Here is a 19,024-nt window from a genome sequence, read left to right on the forward strand (position 1 = left end):
AATTAAAAAGCTACCATAGTGGAAGGAGGAACTAATTGACAATGGTGCTTGAGTGGATGTGTTTCGATGAGTGAGGTATTCATGTGGAGGTAGAAATAGATAAGGGTGAATTTATTCCATTCCCATTCGACTTTCTTTTGAGAAAAAGAAAATGCACTCAAGTGCATATTCTCTCCTCCACCGTTCACAGAATAACTCCTTTTGAGAGCCGCACCACGTAGAAAAAGATGCTGCAACTAATGTGTGTTCTCAATATGATATTATTTATTTTTTTAGATTCCACATATATCATGGAGAAATAAATTTAAATATTTTATCAAGTGAAGAAGGAAGAGAAAAAAATATTTTTTTCTAAAAAAGGGGAGGAGCCGATGCCCCATGAGGAAAGGCGAGTGAAGTCGTCTTGAGATGGAACGGTGGTGATGGTGTACCGACACAAGATGATAGTGGAAAGATATTTTAGTTGAAATGGTAAAAAAGGATTGTCTGTAGGTAAAAGCTAATTTGGGGACATCATCTAATAGAAGCCCAAAAGTGAAAATAAATAAATAAATAAATAAAATACCTTAGAAATTTTATGAATATGGATCGAAATATTACAATAATCTTCTATTGTGTAAGTTGAAACAGGTGCTATAATCAAATTTATCAAGTAGTTGGATGCATCCAACCATTTTGAATTATATTTTTAGTACAATTTCAATGGGTTTTCAATTATTTCAGGGACAATGGGTTTTTAGTACTTGAGTTAGATCTATTCGAGAGTTCAAGTTAAATACTCAGTTTAGGTAGAGAGATAAATATTTGATTATAGTCAAATAAATTATTTTCACAAAAAAATTATAAAAATATATGCAAGAATTATAAAATTATATCTATCGAAAGTTTAAGGAATCAACGATAATATTATGGAAGAAGCAAAAGATAGTAAAAAAATTTACAATGACTAGATAGTAAAATTTTAAAGATAATAATATAATATTTTTTAATAATAAGATGAAAAGAGAGACAAATTTGGATGAAAATAATATTAAAATTATTTAAAATATAATGACTAATAGGATTTGAAACTTAATAAAGGAGATCCTTGATAAAATAAAAGGTAACGGTGTAGCTTTTTGATAGGGTTAGTGGTGGTGTGAGAAAGTTCAAAAAGCAATTATCACTAAAAAATCATAGTTTAAAGATTGATAAGATTATAAAAATAAGAAAAAATAATAGATATAAAAAATCTAAAAAAAGTGGCTAAAAGAACTATTAATATGGAAAGATCAAGAAAAAATAAGAATCTAAATTTAATAGTATATGATAATTTTTATAATAAATTAAGTATTAAGATGGAGAAAAATATTAGATGCATCAAATTAGAGAAAGAAAATACTAAAAAGCTAGAGAAAGAAAGTGGGAATTTAGGTAATATTAGATGCATTAAGAATAAAGGTCAAAGAATACTTATTGATGATAATGACATTAAGAAAAGATTGAGATATTATTTTTATATATTATTTAATCAGCATTCCACACATTCTTAGCTCTAATGATGGATAATAATAATATATTTAATAATTATATATTTATTCATAAACTTAAAACTAATAAAGTAAAAGAAGTCTTTAAAAAGACGATAATAGCTAAAGTGTATTGTTTGATTGTACCCCTATTTAGGTTTAAAAAAGTTTAAGAGATATAAGAGTAGCTTGGTTAACTAGCATATTTGAAAAAATCATAAGATTTAGAAAGATACCTAATATATGATAATTAAGTTTTTTAGTATCAATTTAGAAGAATTAGGGTGACATATAAAATTAGTTTAATTATAGAGAAATAAAAATCATAAGTCAAAACTTTAGAAAAGAGTTATTGAAAGTATGATAAGGCTTGAAACAAATATCTTTGAAAATCAATTTAGTTTTATGCCTAGAAGTTTAATAATAAAATTTATTAATTTATTAAGATAATTAATAAAAATATAGAGAGAAAAAAAATACATATAATTTTTATTGATTTAGAGAAAACCTATGATAAAGTGTTTAGAGGTTTATTACGATGGATTTTAGAAAAAAAATAATAATGTATCTATTAATTATATTAATATTACTAAGGATATGAATGATAATATAGTAACCAATATTAGAACTATAGAGAGCATATAGTGAATTTTCTATTAGTATAGGATTACATCATGATTCCACATTAAGTCTCTATATTTTTACATAGATAATAGATAAGCTTATTAGTCATTTAATGTCTTTGGTATATGTTATTTACTTATAAAATCATTTTAGTTGATAAGAGTCTAAATAGAATTAAATCTAAGTTTTAGTTATGGAGGTAATCCTTAAAATCTAAAGGTTTTCAATTAAGACTACAACTAAATATACAAATATAATTTTACTAATACTAAGAATAGTTAGGAGAATATAGTTCAATTGGATGAGCAAAAAATTCTTTAAGTTCTTAGATCAATTATTTAATAAGATAGAGAGATTAATAAAGATATTACTTATAAAGTAAAAATAGGATGGTTAAAATAGTGATGGCATTAGGAGCCTTGTGTGATAATCAAGTTCTTTTATTATTAAAAAAAGTATAATATAATTATTTGACTAATAATATTTTATGAATCAACAATCAAGAAGTACCATATACAAAAAGTTTATATTACTGATATGAGAATATTGGAATTGATGTATGAAGTTACTACAAAATATATAAAAAAATTTATTTGTTAATAATCAAGTATCACTTTGAGGAAGGATAAAATTAGAAAAAAATATTTAAGATGATACGAGAATGTTTTAGGAGGCCTACGAATATGATAATTAGAAGTAGTGAAATAACTATCGATAGTGGTTAGTGGTATAGTGGTTAATGAAATAATTTATTATGTATATATAATATTTTCTATTAGAATGTTATGAGCTTCAACAAAGGTTATTGAATTTATTGAATAGTTTATAAATTATGATTGATTATAAGTCTAAATATATAATACATATATTATGATTAAAAACAATTGATCAGGAGGAATAACCAAAACCTAACGAAAGTATCTTTGACTAGCCTTAGTAATGTTTATCCCTCTCTATCGGGGATAACATTCATAATTATTATGATACCATTTAAGATATCATACAACATGCATAATATAAATAAACTCTCATAATTTAACTCATTGAATATATATATATATATATATATATATATATATATATATATATATATATATATATATATATATATATATATATATATATATATATATACAAGGTAATGCATGAAAAATCTTTGTAAGATTTTTCAAATGAAACAAAATCAATAGGAATTACAAATGAAAATCAAAGGAAGGTCATATCCCAATCTTATCCTATTTCATTCCTTTTCTTCTTATCTTTTATTTATCTTCTTTTATTTTCCTCTTAATAGTTTTAAATTTTAGTCCATTAAATATAAACTGATAACATGTTCACACTATAATCTCATTCAAGTATTTATAATTACATTTAAGTTTCTAGAATGACAAAATAAATTTCTTCATTTGATCTAGATATAGCAACTCGTTCCTCGAAATTTAATCTTTAAAATTTGAAGATTAAGCTTATGTGGTACTACCAAGTTCCCATCGTAAAATAATAAATAGATTTCTAACCAAGTTAATCCCAATATATTTATATTGCTATCTTTTCTTAAAATCATGATATGATAGTATTTAGTTATGTCGGGGTATGAATTGATTTGCATATCCAGTAATTTATGTTATGCATGAACCTTCTCATGAAATCAAACATACATAAACAACAATAACTTAATGCTCCTTCGAACATTATTTAAACTCACTCTTAAAGAATCCTCCAACCAACTTCAATTGTGGTTTGAAAAATAATAAAATGAGCATAAATGACCAACAAGGAGGAAGAAATAATTCGAATTATAACAACAATAATATGCTAAGTAAATATACATAATTTATTAAATATATTCACATGACTAATCATATACATAGTACATATGATCAGATACTTTTAAGAGTATCAATTTTTTTTAAAATATATATATTAAAATAATATAATAATCATGTAATCATACATCATCATCACTTATAGTGGCTAATAAATAGACTTGGACTCTTAGGATAAATCAACTAGCTCAAAAGCTGATAGAGAAAAATCATTTCATACATCAAATAGTTGAAGAAGCAATTTTTGTAACTAACCTTGTGCCTTAAAAGTAAGATTTCTTCGGGCTATATTTCTATCGATTACTTAACGATAATCACTCTATCAATACCAGGTTGCTTATTTATCAATAGGAATTATATCTATAATCAATATGATACCATTCATTATATCATATTATATGTATATGATAATATAATTGTAAACTCATTATTCAATATAACTTATCAATAATAGTGTGTTAAAAATAATATACATATTATGGAAAATGATAACTTATGCATCCACAACCTTAATGTGATTTCGTAAATGAAAACAAGAATAAGAAATGAAATTTTAAGGAAGGACACGAATCACTAACTCTTTCATTTTCCATATCCTTTTCTTCCATTCTTTTCCTTAATGATAATTATTTCCAACTTCAATGAATTATTTATAAGGTTAGGGTGTTTGTCTCAATGGTACCCAAGATGAAAAAAAGGAAAAAAAAATGACCAAAAAAATGAAAGAAATAAAATGATGTTTATGGTTAAAAATAACAAGCATTTACATGGAAGTTTCTTCATTTTTCAAAAATGAAAACCTATCAATCAAACATTTCATCAAAAGGAATATCATTCTCCAAATCAAATATGAAAATATTTTTTTCAGAATCAAGTGAAAGTTTTAAAGAGTGATATGCTTTGATTTATGTGATATTATTGTATTCTTACTTATTTTCTAAGGTTTCCGTTTTTACTTTTGTACATTGGGGCTTATAAAAATACCATAATAGGTCAAAGAATTAAAAGTTTATTTCTCATATTATGTGTACATGGTACGGGACTATATTTATTTAATTTTTGATAATATGAGGTTATAATCCACATGCTAGACATGTGGAGGTGTGAGGTCTTCAACATGGGAGTTATAGGTATTTTTTAATATATTTTTTATATTTATATTTTCCTCTCTTTTTTTTTTTCCTTTATACAAAAAAAAAACTCCTCTACTTTTGGAGCTCTCATTACGCTGTACATCGTTTACAAAAGAAAATCTAATAGCCCAATCGGAAACTCTATAATTGAGATTGAATTGTCAATACTTCATCAACAATTCATCAAGAGTTAGTGCTTTGAAGGCATGAAGGGTTGATGGAAATTAAGGTAATTTTCATATTTATATTGAGTATGAAAAGAAGAAAGATCGATCTAAAACACTTAATTGGTAACAAACTCAAGTTCAGGTGTGAACATATTAGGGATTCTATGTTTAGTTCCTGTATTAATTGTGCTAAGGAAAAGAAAATAGAGTAAATAAAAAAAGAGTAGAAAAATCATCTATAGTTATAGAAATAGAAAACCTACAAATGATATGTTTTCATGTTTGATTTGGAGAATAATTTTTCTTTGTTGATAAACTGTTTAATTGATAGATTTTCATCTTTGTATAATGATGAAACTTTCTCATAGAGGGACTTATGATCTTCAACCATAATCAATATGTGGTTTTTTTCTTTGTTTTTGGTTATTTTCATCTTGACTAATCAGGCATTTCCTGTGTTAACATATACTCTTTATGAATGTTTCTTGAGTAGCTGAAACCTTCTTATTTTCTCAAAAAAAAAAAAAAGTATGTTGATGATTCCTTCATTTAAGAGCATCATTACACAAAAAAAATATTACTAGCATCCCTAGCAAATATATTTTCTTTAAACTCATCAAAGCTATCAAGTTGAACCTCCAGCATTCTGGCTTTTTCTCAAATATAAGTGATTATATTGTTGTTTGTATAGATAGTAATTGATTCAATCAGGTGAGGAGAACTAATATATGTGATTATATTGTTGTTTGCATTCAGATGGAATAGTCACATTTTAGGACATCTGAGATGCTCCTTTGAGTTTGGTTTTATATTATAAACCATCCTTTCTATTTAGCATATGTTCATATAATAGGTAAATATTTTAAGAATTTTGAAATCAAATTTTTATAAAGGAAAAAATTCTAAAAATTAAGCTTTAAGTTTTATAAATATTTCATGTATTTTTAAATCTTGGTAAGAGGAGAGTTAGATGTGGTATATTTAATTTTCCCATAGAGTATTTGGATAATGATGAGAGATAAAGATAAATTTTTTTCAAGATTTATATAAAAAGGTCTATTAGAAGAGTTGTTCTTTCAGGAATTTTATAATTGATCAATTTATTTATTTATTTTTTATAAATATAAATAAAAAATATCGTTTTACATAAATCCTATGTCAACTCTTATTTTTCTTTAGAGAGAGAGAGAGAGAGAGAGAGAGAGAGAGAGAGAGAGAGAGAGAGAGAGAGAGTATCCCCCATTTGAAGTTGAATTACATGCAAACCCAAACAAATCGCTGCCGTCCAATTTGGTCTGGTCACGAAATGGTACGCGTTCAACGAATGCGTGCGTGCGCTACAACAATTTTTGGTTCGGTTTGACAGGTCGAGACTTCCGATTTAGGTCCGGTTCAATTAAGAAACCTAGAAAGAATCGTGCGGTCCGACCCGCCACCACGTGAAGACGCCAAGCGATGTCCGAAAAGCGAACTCCCGCAGAAGAAGCGCCATCCCAATCATGGCGTGGCGCGGCGCGCGCGGTTTCGAAATCATCCGAAAAATTTCGAATCCCTCGACAGCCACGAGAAGGAAAGAAGGATGGTTCTAATCCTCTTCTTCGCCCACCCACACTCACGCACTCTCTCCTTCGATGGATTCAAAGAAACTCTCCCTCGCTCCCTCTCCAAATCTCCTCTCTCCCTGACCTCTACACCGGGTCTCCTTTGATGCTCACCGCCAAGTCTTGGTACTCCCGCTGGCCTTCTGAAAGATCTAAGATTGAGGTATGTGTGACGAAACCAAAAAATTCAAGTTTTATCTGTCGACTTGGGGATAATTTGGGGGGGGGGGGGGGGGGAGGGGAACCGCTGATCTGATGATTAATCGTGCCTTCATGTCGATTTCTTTGTGATTATCTTGAATCTTAGCCTAAATTCCGCGTCGTGTCAGCCAATTTTGGGCTGCTTTCATTATTTTTAGTTGCTGAGTCCGAAATTGCTATGTATTTTTTTTGCTTGATAGGTCAGAGATCAGGAGTGATTTGCTAGGATCAGGTGATTATATTCCAAATTTCCCAGCAAAATCAGTTATTCCCGGTCTCCAGAATCCATATTAAGAGCCATGGTGAGGGAGCTCCGAGTCGAATCCTTCTACGCTCGCCTTCGTGATGCTGCCTTGGCCTCCTCCTCTTCCCCGCTTCTGGTATTCCCTTCCGCCTCCGACGCCGACTCCCTCTGTGCCCTCAAGATCGTAACCCATGTCCTCTCGTCCGATTCAATTCGCTACTCGGTGTACCCTGTCTCCTCATTCAGTGACGTCGACAAATTTGTCGGCCTCAATCGCCGGTCGTCGAATCAGCCGCTTACTTTGCTCTTCATAAACTGGGGCTGCCACCGCGACCTGCGCCGGTTCTTGAGCCTTGGGCCTGAGGTTCATGTCTTCATCATCGATAGCCACCGCCCGGTCCACCTCCACAACCTCAGCGAGCAAAACGAACAGGTTGTCGTTCTTTACACTCAGGAGGATGAGCACCAGGCCGATCTGGCTTATGATTTCGATGTCTCCGCATTGGCCAATGCGTCTGATCTGAACAGTGATGACGAGATTGATGCGAACTCTGACGATGAGGACAGCGATGACCACAACGACCAAGAGGTCGAGGGAGGAAACAGAAAGCGTCGAAGGGTCTCTAAGGATTCAGAACCTGACCCGATTAAGCTCTTTGGGAAACTCAAGTCGGAGTACTATAAGTTGGGTACTTTCCATGGAAAGCCATCTGGTTGCTTGTTGTTCGAGTTAGCACATTCCCTGAGAAAGAACACAAATGAACTGCTATGGTTGGCCTGTGTCTCGCTTACCGATCAATTTGTGCATGAAAGGCTAACCAATGAGAGGTATCAAGCTGGGGTCATGGAACTTGAACAGCATATAAACAGCTCAGGAAATCTGGATGCTGTCAGTTCGGTTACACTCAAGGATGGTACAAAGATCCAGGCACCAGAGAATTCTCGAATTGCATATGAAGATGAGCCCAGGCTGATGCTATTGAGGGAGTGGAATCTGTTCGATTCAATGCTGTGCTCTTCCTACATAGCAACCAAGCTGAAAACTTGGAGCGACAATGGCCTGAAAAAACTCAAGCTTTTGCTAGCCAGAATGGGGTTCCCTCTTGTTGATTGCCAGAAGAAATTTCAGTACATGAGCATGGAAGTGAAGCAAAAGATGAAGGATGAGTTCGAGAGATTCTTGCCAGAGTTTGGCTTAACTGAGTTCTATTATCGTAGCTTCTTGAGAATACATGGGTATTGCACGAAAGTTTCAGCTGCTGATGTAGTGTATGGTGTCACAGCATTGCTCGAGTCATTTGCAGCAGAAAAAGATTCATCGGCTGCTGAGCAATTTTGGGTTGCTTACTCTGCCTTGTCCTTGAACAATATCGATCAACTTAGAAAGGGCATGCAAAGTGCAATTGAGATTCAGAGAGCTATTCTCAGGCAAGGAAGTTCTGCAATTACTAAAACTGGTTTCATCAGAAGTTACAGGAAGTTTCGCTGGGTGAGGCTTGAAGATCCTGTTGACACCCTGCGGTTGGGTCATCCCCAGGCACTTACCAAGTTCTGCTATTTCTTGATGGATGCACTAAAGGAAAGAGGGGCGAAAATGAAGCCACTAGTCTGTGCTTGCTTGGGTAAACAACCTGACAAAGTTCTCATTGTTGGTGTGTGTGTGAAACCCCGTCTTGGGGCCATCCAGGGTAACTCATTCGGAATTGCTTTTGGAACCGCAGCTGAAGAAATTGGAGCTGAATTTTCTCATGAGCTGTTTGAATCTTCTTGGATAATTTTGGATACAGTAGTTTTAAGTTCTTTCATGGTCAGATTAACTGAAAAAATCTGATGTCTTCTTAGTGCAATCTGTAACAATTCACTGATATTAAATGCCAAATTGGACATCCACTTTTTCTTTGTGATGCTGGACCTGAACTATTCATTTTCTTTGGATCAAGTATATAACATCTTTTGCGAATTCTAGCTCTTGGACTTTGTCCATGTCAATAGTGACTAGAGAATAAAAACAGAGTTGTAATAAGACATTCTACATCAGTATGTGTATTATCATTTGATTGTTGTTAAAACTTAGAAGTGCTCCTTCTCCCACAATGATATATCCTTTTGTTATGACTGAAATTTATTAACGAAAATGGTGTTTCACATTTGATTAGTTGTCTGTTTTCTAAAATAAGAGGGAACTCCTACCTTTGTTAAACCTCTTTGTCGTCATTTAGTCAGGATGGAATTCAATTTAACAATGGCATTTTTCTTATGGGTAGGCTACTGAAAGACCTGCTGGATAGTTCATTCATGTACTTTAGTTTCACCATGAACATTTTGCTTGAAACAGTTCACTCCTTTGTTCACGTTTCAGGAATGTATAGAGGACTTTTTACATAAAGTTATGAGATAATGGTAAACTACATATAGATACCATTATTTACCTTCAGTCAATCTTTACCTTTTTGCAAAATCAATTTAATTATGAATGCAAGTTTTTTTTGCTGATTAAATTCTTGTGAAGTAATTTGGAAAATAGAAGTTTTTTAGTTGGACTGTATTTGCCTATTCAACTTGGTTTGTGATTTTTGTTGTTTTCCAAGATATCTGGCAGCATGGAGTTATAAAAAAGACTTGAATGATTTATATACAGGAAACCGCATCAAAATTGATGTGTCAATTACTTAGCAATATTGGCATCATTTCGAAAGATCCGTGATAATGTCAATTGTATCCATAGTATTACTGAACTTTGGCCACTCTATTAGTCAAAATGGAAAGTGAAGGTATAATTTTTTTTTCTGTGACTCCTGTTGGTTGTTTGTACCATTAACATATTTTATGTGTAACGCCATCAAGGTGAGGATGATATTTGTTCAATCTTGAGTTTAGCTTATTTATGGAACTCTTCATACTGTAGTGAAAATGTTCAACAACCACTCTTATGTTCTCTTTAACCATTTTTGCAGGAATTCCATCTCAGAAAAACTCCACATTTGTAAGATCCAGCCACATGTTTAATGTTCTATAATGCCAATCATCTGCAGAAGTTATTTTATTTTGAAGGCCATGAACCGGCAATCATCTTATATCGGTGAGGAATTCAGGCAAATATGTTTCTTTCAGTTTGTTGTTCTTTTCTGTATACTATCTCATGAACTTTTTGAGTGACAAGGGATATCAATGGAAGTGATGAACCTGAAGATTTAACAAACTTCAGTCTATATTCCACAAAGCTTTCTTGTTTGAGCATAGAAAACTGTCATATGTCCTACTAGATCTCATACTGATGCTTGCCACAAACCTTCAACATTCACTGAATATGATTCATTATTTTAATAGTTTCTTGGACACATCTATGCTTTCTTCATTAAAATCCCATCTACAGTGCTTAAATGCTATCTTGCAAACTACAAACATTTGCAAGCTTCTCAAAATCATTCCTCAAGTTGGACATCAATTTGCTCATTCTCTTTTGTGCTACAGATTTCTTGGAACTCTCAGGTCTCAGCTATGTTACAATTGTCTTCCACTGGGATACAAATTAGGGACATGATGTACATGTTGCATTTGTGATATTTGAGATACTGATGTTGAACATATTAATTAACAAAATGCAGAAACTATTGCAATATTAACTAGAGAAAGACATGTGTCTGATTGAAGTATACATGTCCATTTTACAATTATAACTCTTATTTTAGCTTCCTTCAACTGTGTCCATTGTTGTTGCCAGGTCTTCACTTTCAAGGTCATGTTCATCTGTGTGGATTACAAGAGGTAAGGCAGCTACTTTGGTAGAAATTATTTCCCTTTGTGATTGGTACAAATGCTCATATCTGAAGCTGTGATTCATTCTCCCACAACATGTAATCTGACTCAACATGATTTCCATTACAAAGCAGTAAACAAGCTGGAATGCTAAATAGAAGTCATTCAACCAAACCATGTGCCCTACTTCTCAGTTCTATGCAAGTAGTGTCTTTAGATTCCAGCAAGAGAAGGGTTTGAAAGGTCAAATTCAAGCCTTGTGAGAACTTGGTCTTCCATTAGTCTCTTCTACTTAATGGATCCTCTTGAAGGATGTGGTTTGTAACGATGATTTTCCACTGACTTAAGGATACTGCTGTGATGTGCAAAGAGTTCTCATCGTATTTTTTTCTTGGCCAAGTGCTTTAATGAAACCCTTTCTTCTTGATGTCAAGTTTTAACTAAAATTTGGATCATGAGATTGTGGGCTAATTATAGATTATTTTCTGTAGTTGGATTTTTTTTAACATCTTGATTCTTAGATTTAAAAAATTTATATTAAAATTTTTATAATTACGCAAATGAAATATTTAGGTTTATTTACTCTTATGCAATTGGTTTTATTGATGGAAACATAAAACTAATAGGTAAAAAAGTAATTTTAATGTTTTAGTTAGTGGTGATGGATGACATCAGTGGTAGCAAATGGTGGTGCCATTAAGGATTGCCGGTGGTTGTTGTAGATAAGGAGAGCAATGGCGAAAGATAATGGTCGTTTTGTATTTACGTCCATATCGATGTAGTTGCGGAGCGATCATTTCGTCACTCTATATTTGTGTTGATATCGGCGTAACCGTCGAGCGACGAAAGGGTCGTTCACTATGTCGACATCGATGTAGTTGACGAGTGATGAAAGGGCCACTCGACATTGACACAAATGCAGAATGATGTCACTTTGCATCTGTGTCAACACCGAGTGGCTCTTTCGTCACTCGGCAACTATTTCGAAGCTGACGTAGTGAGCGGCCCTTTCATCGCTTGACAACTATGTTAACGTTGACGTAGATGTAGAGCGACGAAAGGGTCACTCACTGCATCGATGTCAACGTAGTGAGCGACTCTTTTGTTGCTTTGCATCACTTTGTATTTGCGTTGGTATTGATACATTTGTTTAGCGATGAAAGGGTCGCAAATGTAGATGTTAAGTAGCTTTTTTATTGCTCGACATTTGTGTCGACGTCAACGCGGTGAGTAGCCCTTTTGTTGTTTAGCAATTGCATCGGCACTGATATAGATACAGAGCGATGAAAGGGGCGCTTGACATATGCTCTAGTGTTGACGTCAATGTAGATGTAGAGTGACCCTCGTCTTTTGCCACCAGTCTCCTCATCCACAACAGCCACTTGGGGCCTTAGTGATGTCGTCGTCCGCCATGTCATTTGTTATCATCAATTGAAATGTTAAAATTATTTTTTTACCTAATGTTTTCATGTTTTCGTTAGTAAAACTGATGACGTTAGGGTAAATGGACCTAAATATTTCACTTTCATAACCATAAGGATTTCAATATAAATTTTTTAAGTCTTGGGTTCAAGATGCTAAGGAGGTTTAATAAAAAAGGATAATACATAATTAGCTTCAATATTGCAATAATTTAAGTTGGAGATAAGGAGCTGACCTAGGCCTTCTTTTCATATTATGTTATATGCATGGTTTGTATGTAAAGAATTATGGAAACATTTATAGGAAAACATGATATTTTCCTATAATTATCAAAAACTAAGGAGAAATCTTATTAATGATAATAGACTTAGAGAGAAGAAATTGTTCTTGTTGTCTCTTTCACAATTTTGAAATTCCATGCTCTTATGGAATGAAAACTATTGGATATAAAAACTGTAATTTATATCGGATTACTTTCTAGTTGAAACCTACCAGAAAACCAAAAAGAAAAAATATTTCGCTCAAGAACTAAATAAAACTAGCTTTGACACAATGATGATTATCTTACACTACCTCATAAATGTCTTGTTCAAGCAAGGATGATTATGTAAACAATCAGAATATAACCAACAATCTTGTAAATTTTCACATGTTTAAAGAAAAAAAAAATTGTTCCAAGGAAGTTATGTGATTAACATTTTCTTATTTGTATATGTAATTAATATTTTTGACATAGATAAGTAATGGTTTTACTCTCTCTTCTCCTTTCTAGAGTGGGAAGTTCTAGATTTATAGTTTCATCTTTAAAAAGGGTAATTGTAGCCGCCTCCCCTTTGTGAGGCTTTTATTCACTACTCATTTGATTCCTCTTGTGAAGCTTCTAGATCTCTCTCGTTAGTAGGCTATCCCTATTTCATTTGGTTTGCTTCTCTCATCATCTACCTTTGAATGCATTAGATTGATGTGAGAGGATTATGTTATCCTTGTATTAAGAATAGCATAAGCCATGAGCTTTTAATCTTATTGGCAAATCTTTTAGGAGACCTCTCTTTGTAGAGGTAATTAGGGCTATTATTAGTTGTCGTTATATTTCTCTTCCCTCCCTTGGTGGTGAACATGACAAGGGTTATTTTCTGTTTTGTTTCTATTTGGAGGATGAAACCCTTTGTATCTTGATCAAGGGGTTATGCTCCATCTAAGGTGCGTTAACTGGAATCCATAGTTCTAGTTGAGTCCTTGACCTCTATGTCATAAGTTCAATTTCCTAATCGACTCTTATGGGTATTGAACCAAGAAGATTATTAATTATATTGTATCTATCATAAGATGTATTCTCAAAATCTATGATAGAAAGAAATAGGTGTTGGAAAGAATAGAAGATAAGAAGAATTATCGAAGAAGCTTTAGCTTGAATACATTAACATGTTCCTCTATGCTCTGATACCATGTTAGAAAGATAGAAAGTAAGAAAAATTATTGAAAAAGTTTTATTGAAGAAACTTTATTGAAGAAGTTTTATTAAAGAAGTTAGGAGAGAAGATTTTCCTTAACAGAATAGAGGATTTTCCTCTAGAGAGATTTCCTCAAAAAATCTTATATGACAACATTATGGCTAATAACCTCAAATATTGCATGTAGTATCGTTGTAGACTAAGTTGTATTTGTCCTAGTCAATCAAGCATCCTCAGTGAATTGTTCCTAATAGAAGGATCAGGTTCTTTGACCATTGGAGATAGAACGAGTCCATTTGACACGTAGGTTTAGCTATCTATTCCATCATTACTTATGCAATACATGCATCGCAGAAGTTCTATCAGTTCTTATTATATACCGTTCCCTATCTTTGATTTGAACATATTCTAAAGGCTATTTGTTTCTGCAATAAGTGCAGCTACCAATTGCCCAATTGAGAACAACCTGAGTATGCCATGTACGCTTGCCATGCATGTATGTATGGAGAAAATATATCTTTAGATGGACTGAGCTGCATAAATAAATGTATATCGTTGCACCCTAACATAGATGACTGAAATATTAAAACCAGATGACAAATGAGTGTTGTAATATATTGATCTCTCGCTTCTACAAGCATGGTAGGTAGGTTCAAGTAGTTAATTATAAGACAATAAAGTTATGAGTGATGGAACCATCGGCAGAGTTATGAGTGCGATCCTAATGATTTTGAAACTAAGAATCCAATACAAATGATCAGAAGTCGGGTCATTCCTCCTATATGACAGATCTAATAAAACCAATAAGAAATTAGAGGGCAGAGAAGTCAACAAAATCATGATGTCTGGGATGGTGGCTGCAACTCTCAACACCCTATCAACTTTTCTAAAAGTAACACAGAGATCCTAAGTCGGGTCATTAGTTGCGTGAGTTCTGAGCAAAGACTTGGTTGTGGAGAGGTCATTATAGACCCCGGCAATGGGAAGAACAGAAGCATAATTAAACTGCCTCCATGGAGGGTAGCAAGCAAACAACTTTGAGGTCTGCAGAGAATCTCAGCCTCCCCTCAGTATGAAAACTCTCTCTCTCTCTCTCTCTCTCTCTCTCTCAATTCATAGATATATACAAATTATACTTTCTCATGTTATAATCTTCATCAATCTCAGCCAGCAGACTGCAGTCGTTTACCTTTATTATAAGCAACTTTCTATGGCTGGATACAAATCATTTATCAAGTGCTGGATTAACCAGAGACCCATTTCTAAGCCTTTAGTGAGCTTGTTTTACTGGGTGTTTAAAGTGAGATTTTATATACACTTCTCTTGCAGATTTTATTGGATGCATCAATCTTTCAAATTAAGTACCTCTGGCCTGCCAAAGTACAACACTGCTCATTAGGAATTCGTTAATCAGCCAAAGCTTCATTTTCTCCCTCTATCTATTGTAGTTGGTCAGGAATCTAGAATTACAAAATATGATCAATAGCAAGCAGTAGATTTGACACCAATCTTTGATGTTGTTTTGAAATTTCCAAACAAAGTTTAGGCTGGGCAGGTAAACAAAAGATAGTGAAATTTGTCCGAGTATTTGTAGATCCAACTCATCATGCAACAAAAGAACCAACCATCCAAAACTCCCTTATGATTTTATGTACTTGAAATAATGCAAAAAATGACACAATTTTGTCAACGTAGAATTCATGTTACAGGTAACATGTCTGTATGTGACTATGTGTACAGTGAAAGTTCGGAATAGGTTGGTTAGATAGCATGAACCATTTGATTTGAAGGAAGCTAGTGTGCTGTTTAGGTCTAATCTCTTTGTGAAACTTGAATGCTTAATATGCTTGATTATCAATGTTTCTTTTCAGTGATTCAAACACGATTACTAGGTCATATGATTCATTTGGTAGATCACATCGGACCATTATTTTACTTGATTTTCTGTGGAAAAATGTGTTTCTGGTTCATGTCTCAAGTTTTTTGTCTCTCTCCATGCATCAATCCACAGATATGGTTGATCCAGTTTTTGTGTGTGTTTCTCAGGATGCTCCTTTTCGCACAACTGTAGCTTCCTGAGAGCCTCATTCACAAGTTGTATGGTCGTCATCCTGGTTAAAACAAAACTATTTGTTTATTAGCTTCTCTTTCTTAGAGGAAAGGAGAAAAAAGATGAAAAATTGTTGAGCAACAATAATATTCAGTTTACTTTTTCAGAATATTCACATAAAACCAATCTTCGGTACTTTGTAGTCTGTGATAATGGAATGATAGAATCAGAAAGCCGCAATCAGCAAAGTGGTAGATGTCACACAACTTGCCATGCATTTGATATACGATCCATGCTAAATTGAATAACACTGGCGAACCCAGTCCTTTAATGAAGCACTGCATTCGGACACTTTGGCACCCCAGCTGCAGCTAATATATGCTGCATCCACGTAGTTTTCTTGACTCGGAAAGAGTTGCCATATATTGTAGGTCCAAATGGTTGTGATGAATGCCAGTGCGGACTGCAATCACTGCAGGGAAAGGGTCTCCAAGGTTGTCTCCAGGATGAACTGTAAGAATTCAAGCAAATAAACGGAGGAAATACTTCATATATGTTCTTTTTCTATCAGCAAATTGTGAGGTTTTCCTATTCTTCATACTTCTGAAGTCATTTGTAGCAGGACTGCTGGATTACACGTTCGACTTGCGCAACAAAGAGGTGACAGTGACGGGGGTGGTTGTGGACACCAGAAACTGCAAGCAAGCCAAAGGATCACTGCTTACCAAGATAAAAAGATCTCTCCATGCTCATTGGCGCTCTTTAGACTGATCTGTTCTGCTGTGTTTTAAGTCTTCCACAATGCGTAATCCCACTCCATTTAAAGCCTACTATTAGGAATTGGGATCATGGGCTGATTTCATATATAAATCTTATGTAAAATCGTATATATACTATAAAAAAAAAGATTATGATAAGATTACAGTCATTGTAACTTTTCATTTTATGGATAAAATCCATTCATGTTAACATGTCAAAAAGAATGTGAAAAAGATTTACTTTTGTTTATTTTTAGATATTTTATTAAATTATAAATTTTGAAGATAAAATCAATTGATATATTTGATAAACTAATATATTGTTGAGATATGAGATGCAGAATGTACTTTGACCAAGACTCGAATTATCGAAGGATCAAATGCAAAGAATCAAAAGTTGTGTCAAAAGATTATAACTATATAAATTAGACGTCCTGCTATAATATTGATCCAAAGATTAGACTTTGAGCTAGAGATTCAAGTATCATGGAAGGATTTAATATCATGCTGGAAGATTAGATTTTGTGGTAAAGTCAGACATATCGAAGGATTAGGTAATGTGTTGGGGGATATGACGATATACCGAAGATTCAGACAAAATATCAAAAAATCGAATGACATTATGAACTAGGTCTCATTTAAGTATTTTTATCCAATAGCTAAATAAAAATTGTTCATGTTTGCACATTTTAATTAATTATTCTTAACCTACTGGGTTGCACAATAGCAATGAACAAATGACTAACGAAATGAGATGGCTTACTCGAGGCCCTAATAATGTGGGAAGAGAATTTTAATGCTTCATTTTTCATTAGTATTCGGTTCCAAACAAGAGACCATGAAAAGTATAAATTAACTCAAAGTAGTGGTATTGTCAACATCATAAAGATTTCAAGCTATGCAAGCATAAGAGATCAAAAATCTACACTAGATAGTAGAATTGAACTATTATTATCAATTCAAAGTGGCTCTCTTCAAATGTTATTGGGTTGATGTTGAACATGGAACTAGTAATTTTTAAAAATTTAATACACACTGAAAAAAACACTTTAGTGATGATTCATTTGTACTAGTCTCCTAAGTTTAACAAGTGTTTTATATTTAAGATGTATTAGAGGGAAATTGATGGGTAACTATCAAGACAAAGCTAAGGAATTTGATTGACCTAGGAATTAGATGAGATTGAGCAATGTAATATTCTTGTGGACTCAATATTGGATGCCACCATCACAGACACTCAAGATGATTTTAGTTTAATAAGAGATGATGTGGACGGAATATTAATTGATGCAATATTAGTGCTTGACACGATAGAGAAGAATCATATAAATAATTCTGTTGAAGATAATAATAGTGATGTTGAACATAATATGTGAATTTATGACATACATTGGCTTGTGCTTAATTTGTAATTATCTGTTTTCTATGTTTTCATGCATTACAGTCCCAAGCATTAATTTTGGTAATTATCATATTAGATGGTGAATGCTATTTAGTTTTTTATATTGTTCATGTATCATTTCTTTATAATTTATTAGTTCATAATCTTTGTCACACGGTTTTTCACAAATACTATTGACTTCATATATTTAGCATCATCAATGGAGAAGACTAAGTATGCGCGGTTACGTTTGTTGAAGACAAGATTACAATCTCATGTTCAAGCTCAAATAAAGAATATATTAGAGAATACACAAATAAATTCGAGTATTTGAGGAAAGACATTCCTAAGGGGTTGATTTTGAAATGACTATAGTCTATTAACTATTATATTATATTCAAATGAGTCCTTGATTCTGTCTTTTCGTTATGATAAAATATATATATATATATATATATATATATATATATATATATAAAGAATAAACGAAAACACTCACTTAGCTGATGAATGAAATTTAGACATAAATTGTTAGATTATGTGGTTCTTTATAATTAGATAAAATATATAATAGAATTAATTAGATTCTGACGATAGATATTTATCAATAGAAAAAAGTTTATATTATAGTAGAATTTCTTAGGGGATGTTCTTGATAGGAGAAACTCTCCTAATAACTTATATATATTATATAGGATGCAATAATAATAGTCATGTGAAAGGATAAGAAGAAAGGAAGAGTATCTAATTATCCTTCCAGATGGGTTGATATTTAGATTCGAAGGATAGTGCATTTAGATAGAGATTTTTTTAGATGACATCAAAAGATATGAATCTGATCTTAATGTTATTTAATTTTAATCATGAAAATTTTTTATATAACTTATAGCATATTATAGATT

General features: G+C 32.6%; 1 protein-coding gene and 1 long non-coding RNA gene across 2 annotated transcripts; both read left to right on the plus strand.

The window, feature by feature from the left end:
* Positions 1–6,724: 6,724 nt before the first annotated feature.
* On the plus strand, positions 6,725–9,273 carry LOC103985594 (uncharacterized). Its single transcript, XM_009403341.3, has 2 exons — positions 6,725–7,022; positions 7,261–9,273. The coding sequence occupies exon 2, from the start codon at positions 7,360–7,362 to the stop codon at positions 9,133–9,135; it is 1,776 nt and encodes a 591-aa protein (XP_009401616.2). The 5' UTR covers positions 6,725–7,022; positions 7,261–7,359; the 3' UTR covers positions 9,136–9,273.
* Positions 9,274–14,854: 5,581 nt separating this feature from the next.
* Positions 14,855–16,950, plus strand: LOC135675117 (uncharacterized). The gene is made up of 3 exons (XR_010513815.1): positions 14,855–15,003; positions 16,415–16,496; positions 16,603–16,950. It is a non-coding gene; the product is annotated as an uncharacterized LOC135675117 (long non-coding RNA).
* The last annotated feature ends 2,074 nt before the right edge of the window (positions 16,951–19,024 follow it).

The sequence above is a fragment of the Musa acuminata genome, chromosome BXJ1-5, assembly GCF_036884655.1.
Source record: "Musa acuminata AAA Group cultivar baxijiao chromosome BXJ1-5, Cavendish_Baxijiao_AAA, whole genome shotgun sequence".
Classification (NCBI taxonomy): domain Eukaryota; kingdom Viridiplantae; phylum Streptophyta; class Magnoliopsida; order Zingiberales; family Musaceae; genus Musa; species Musa acuminata.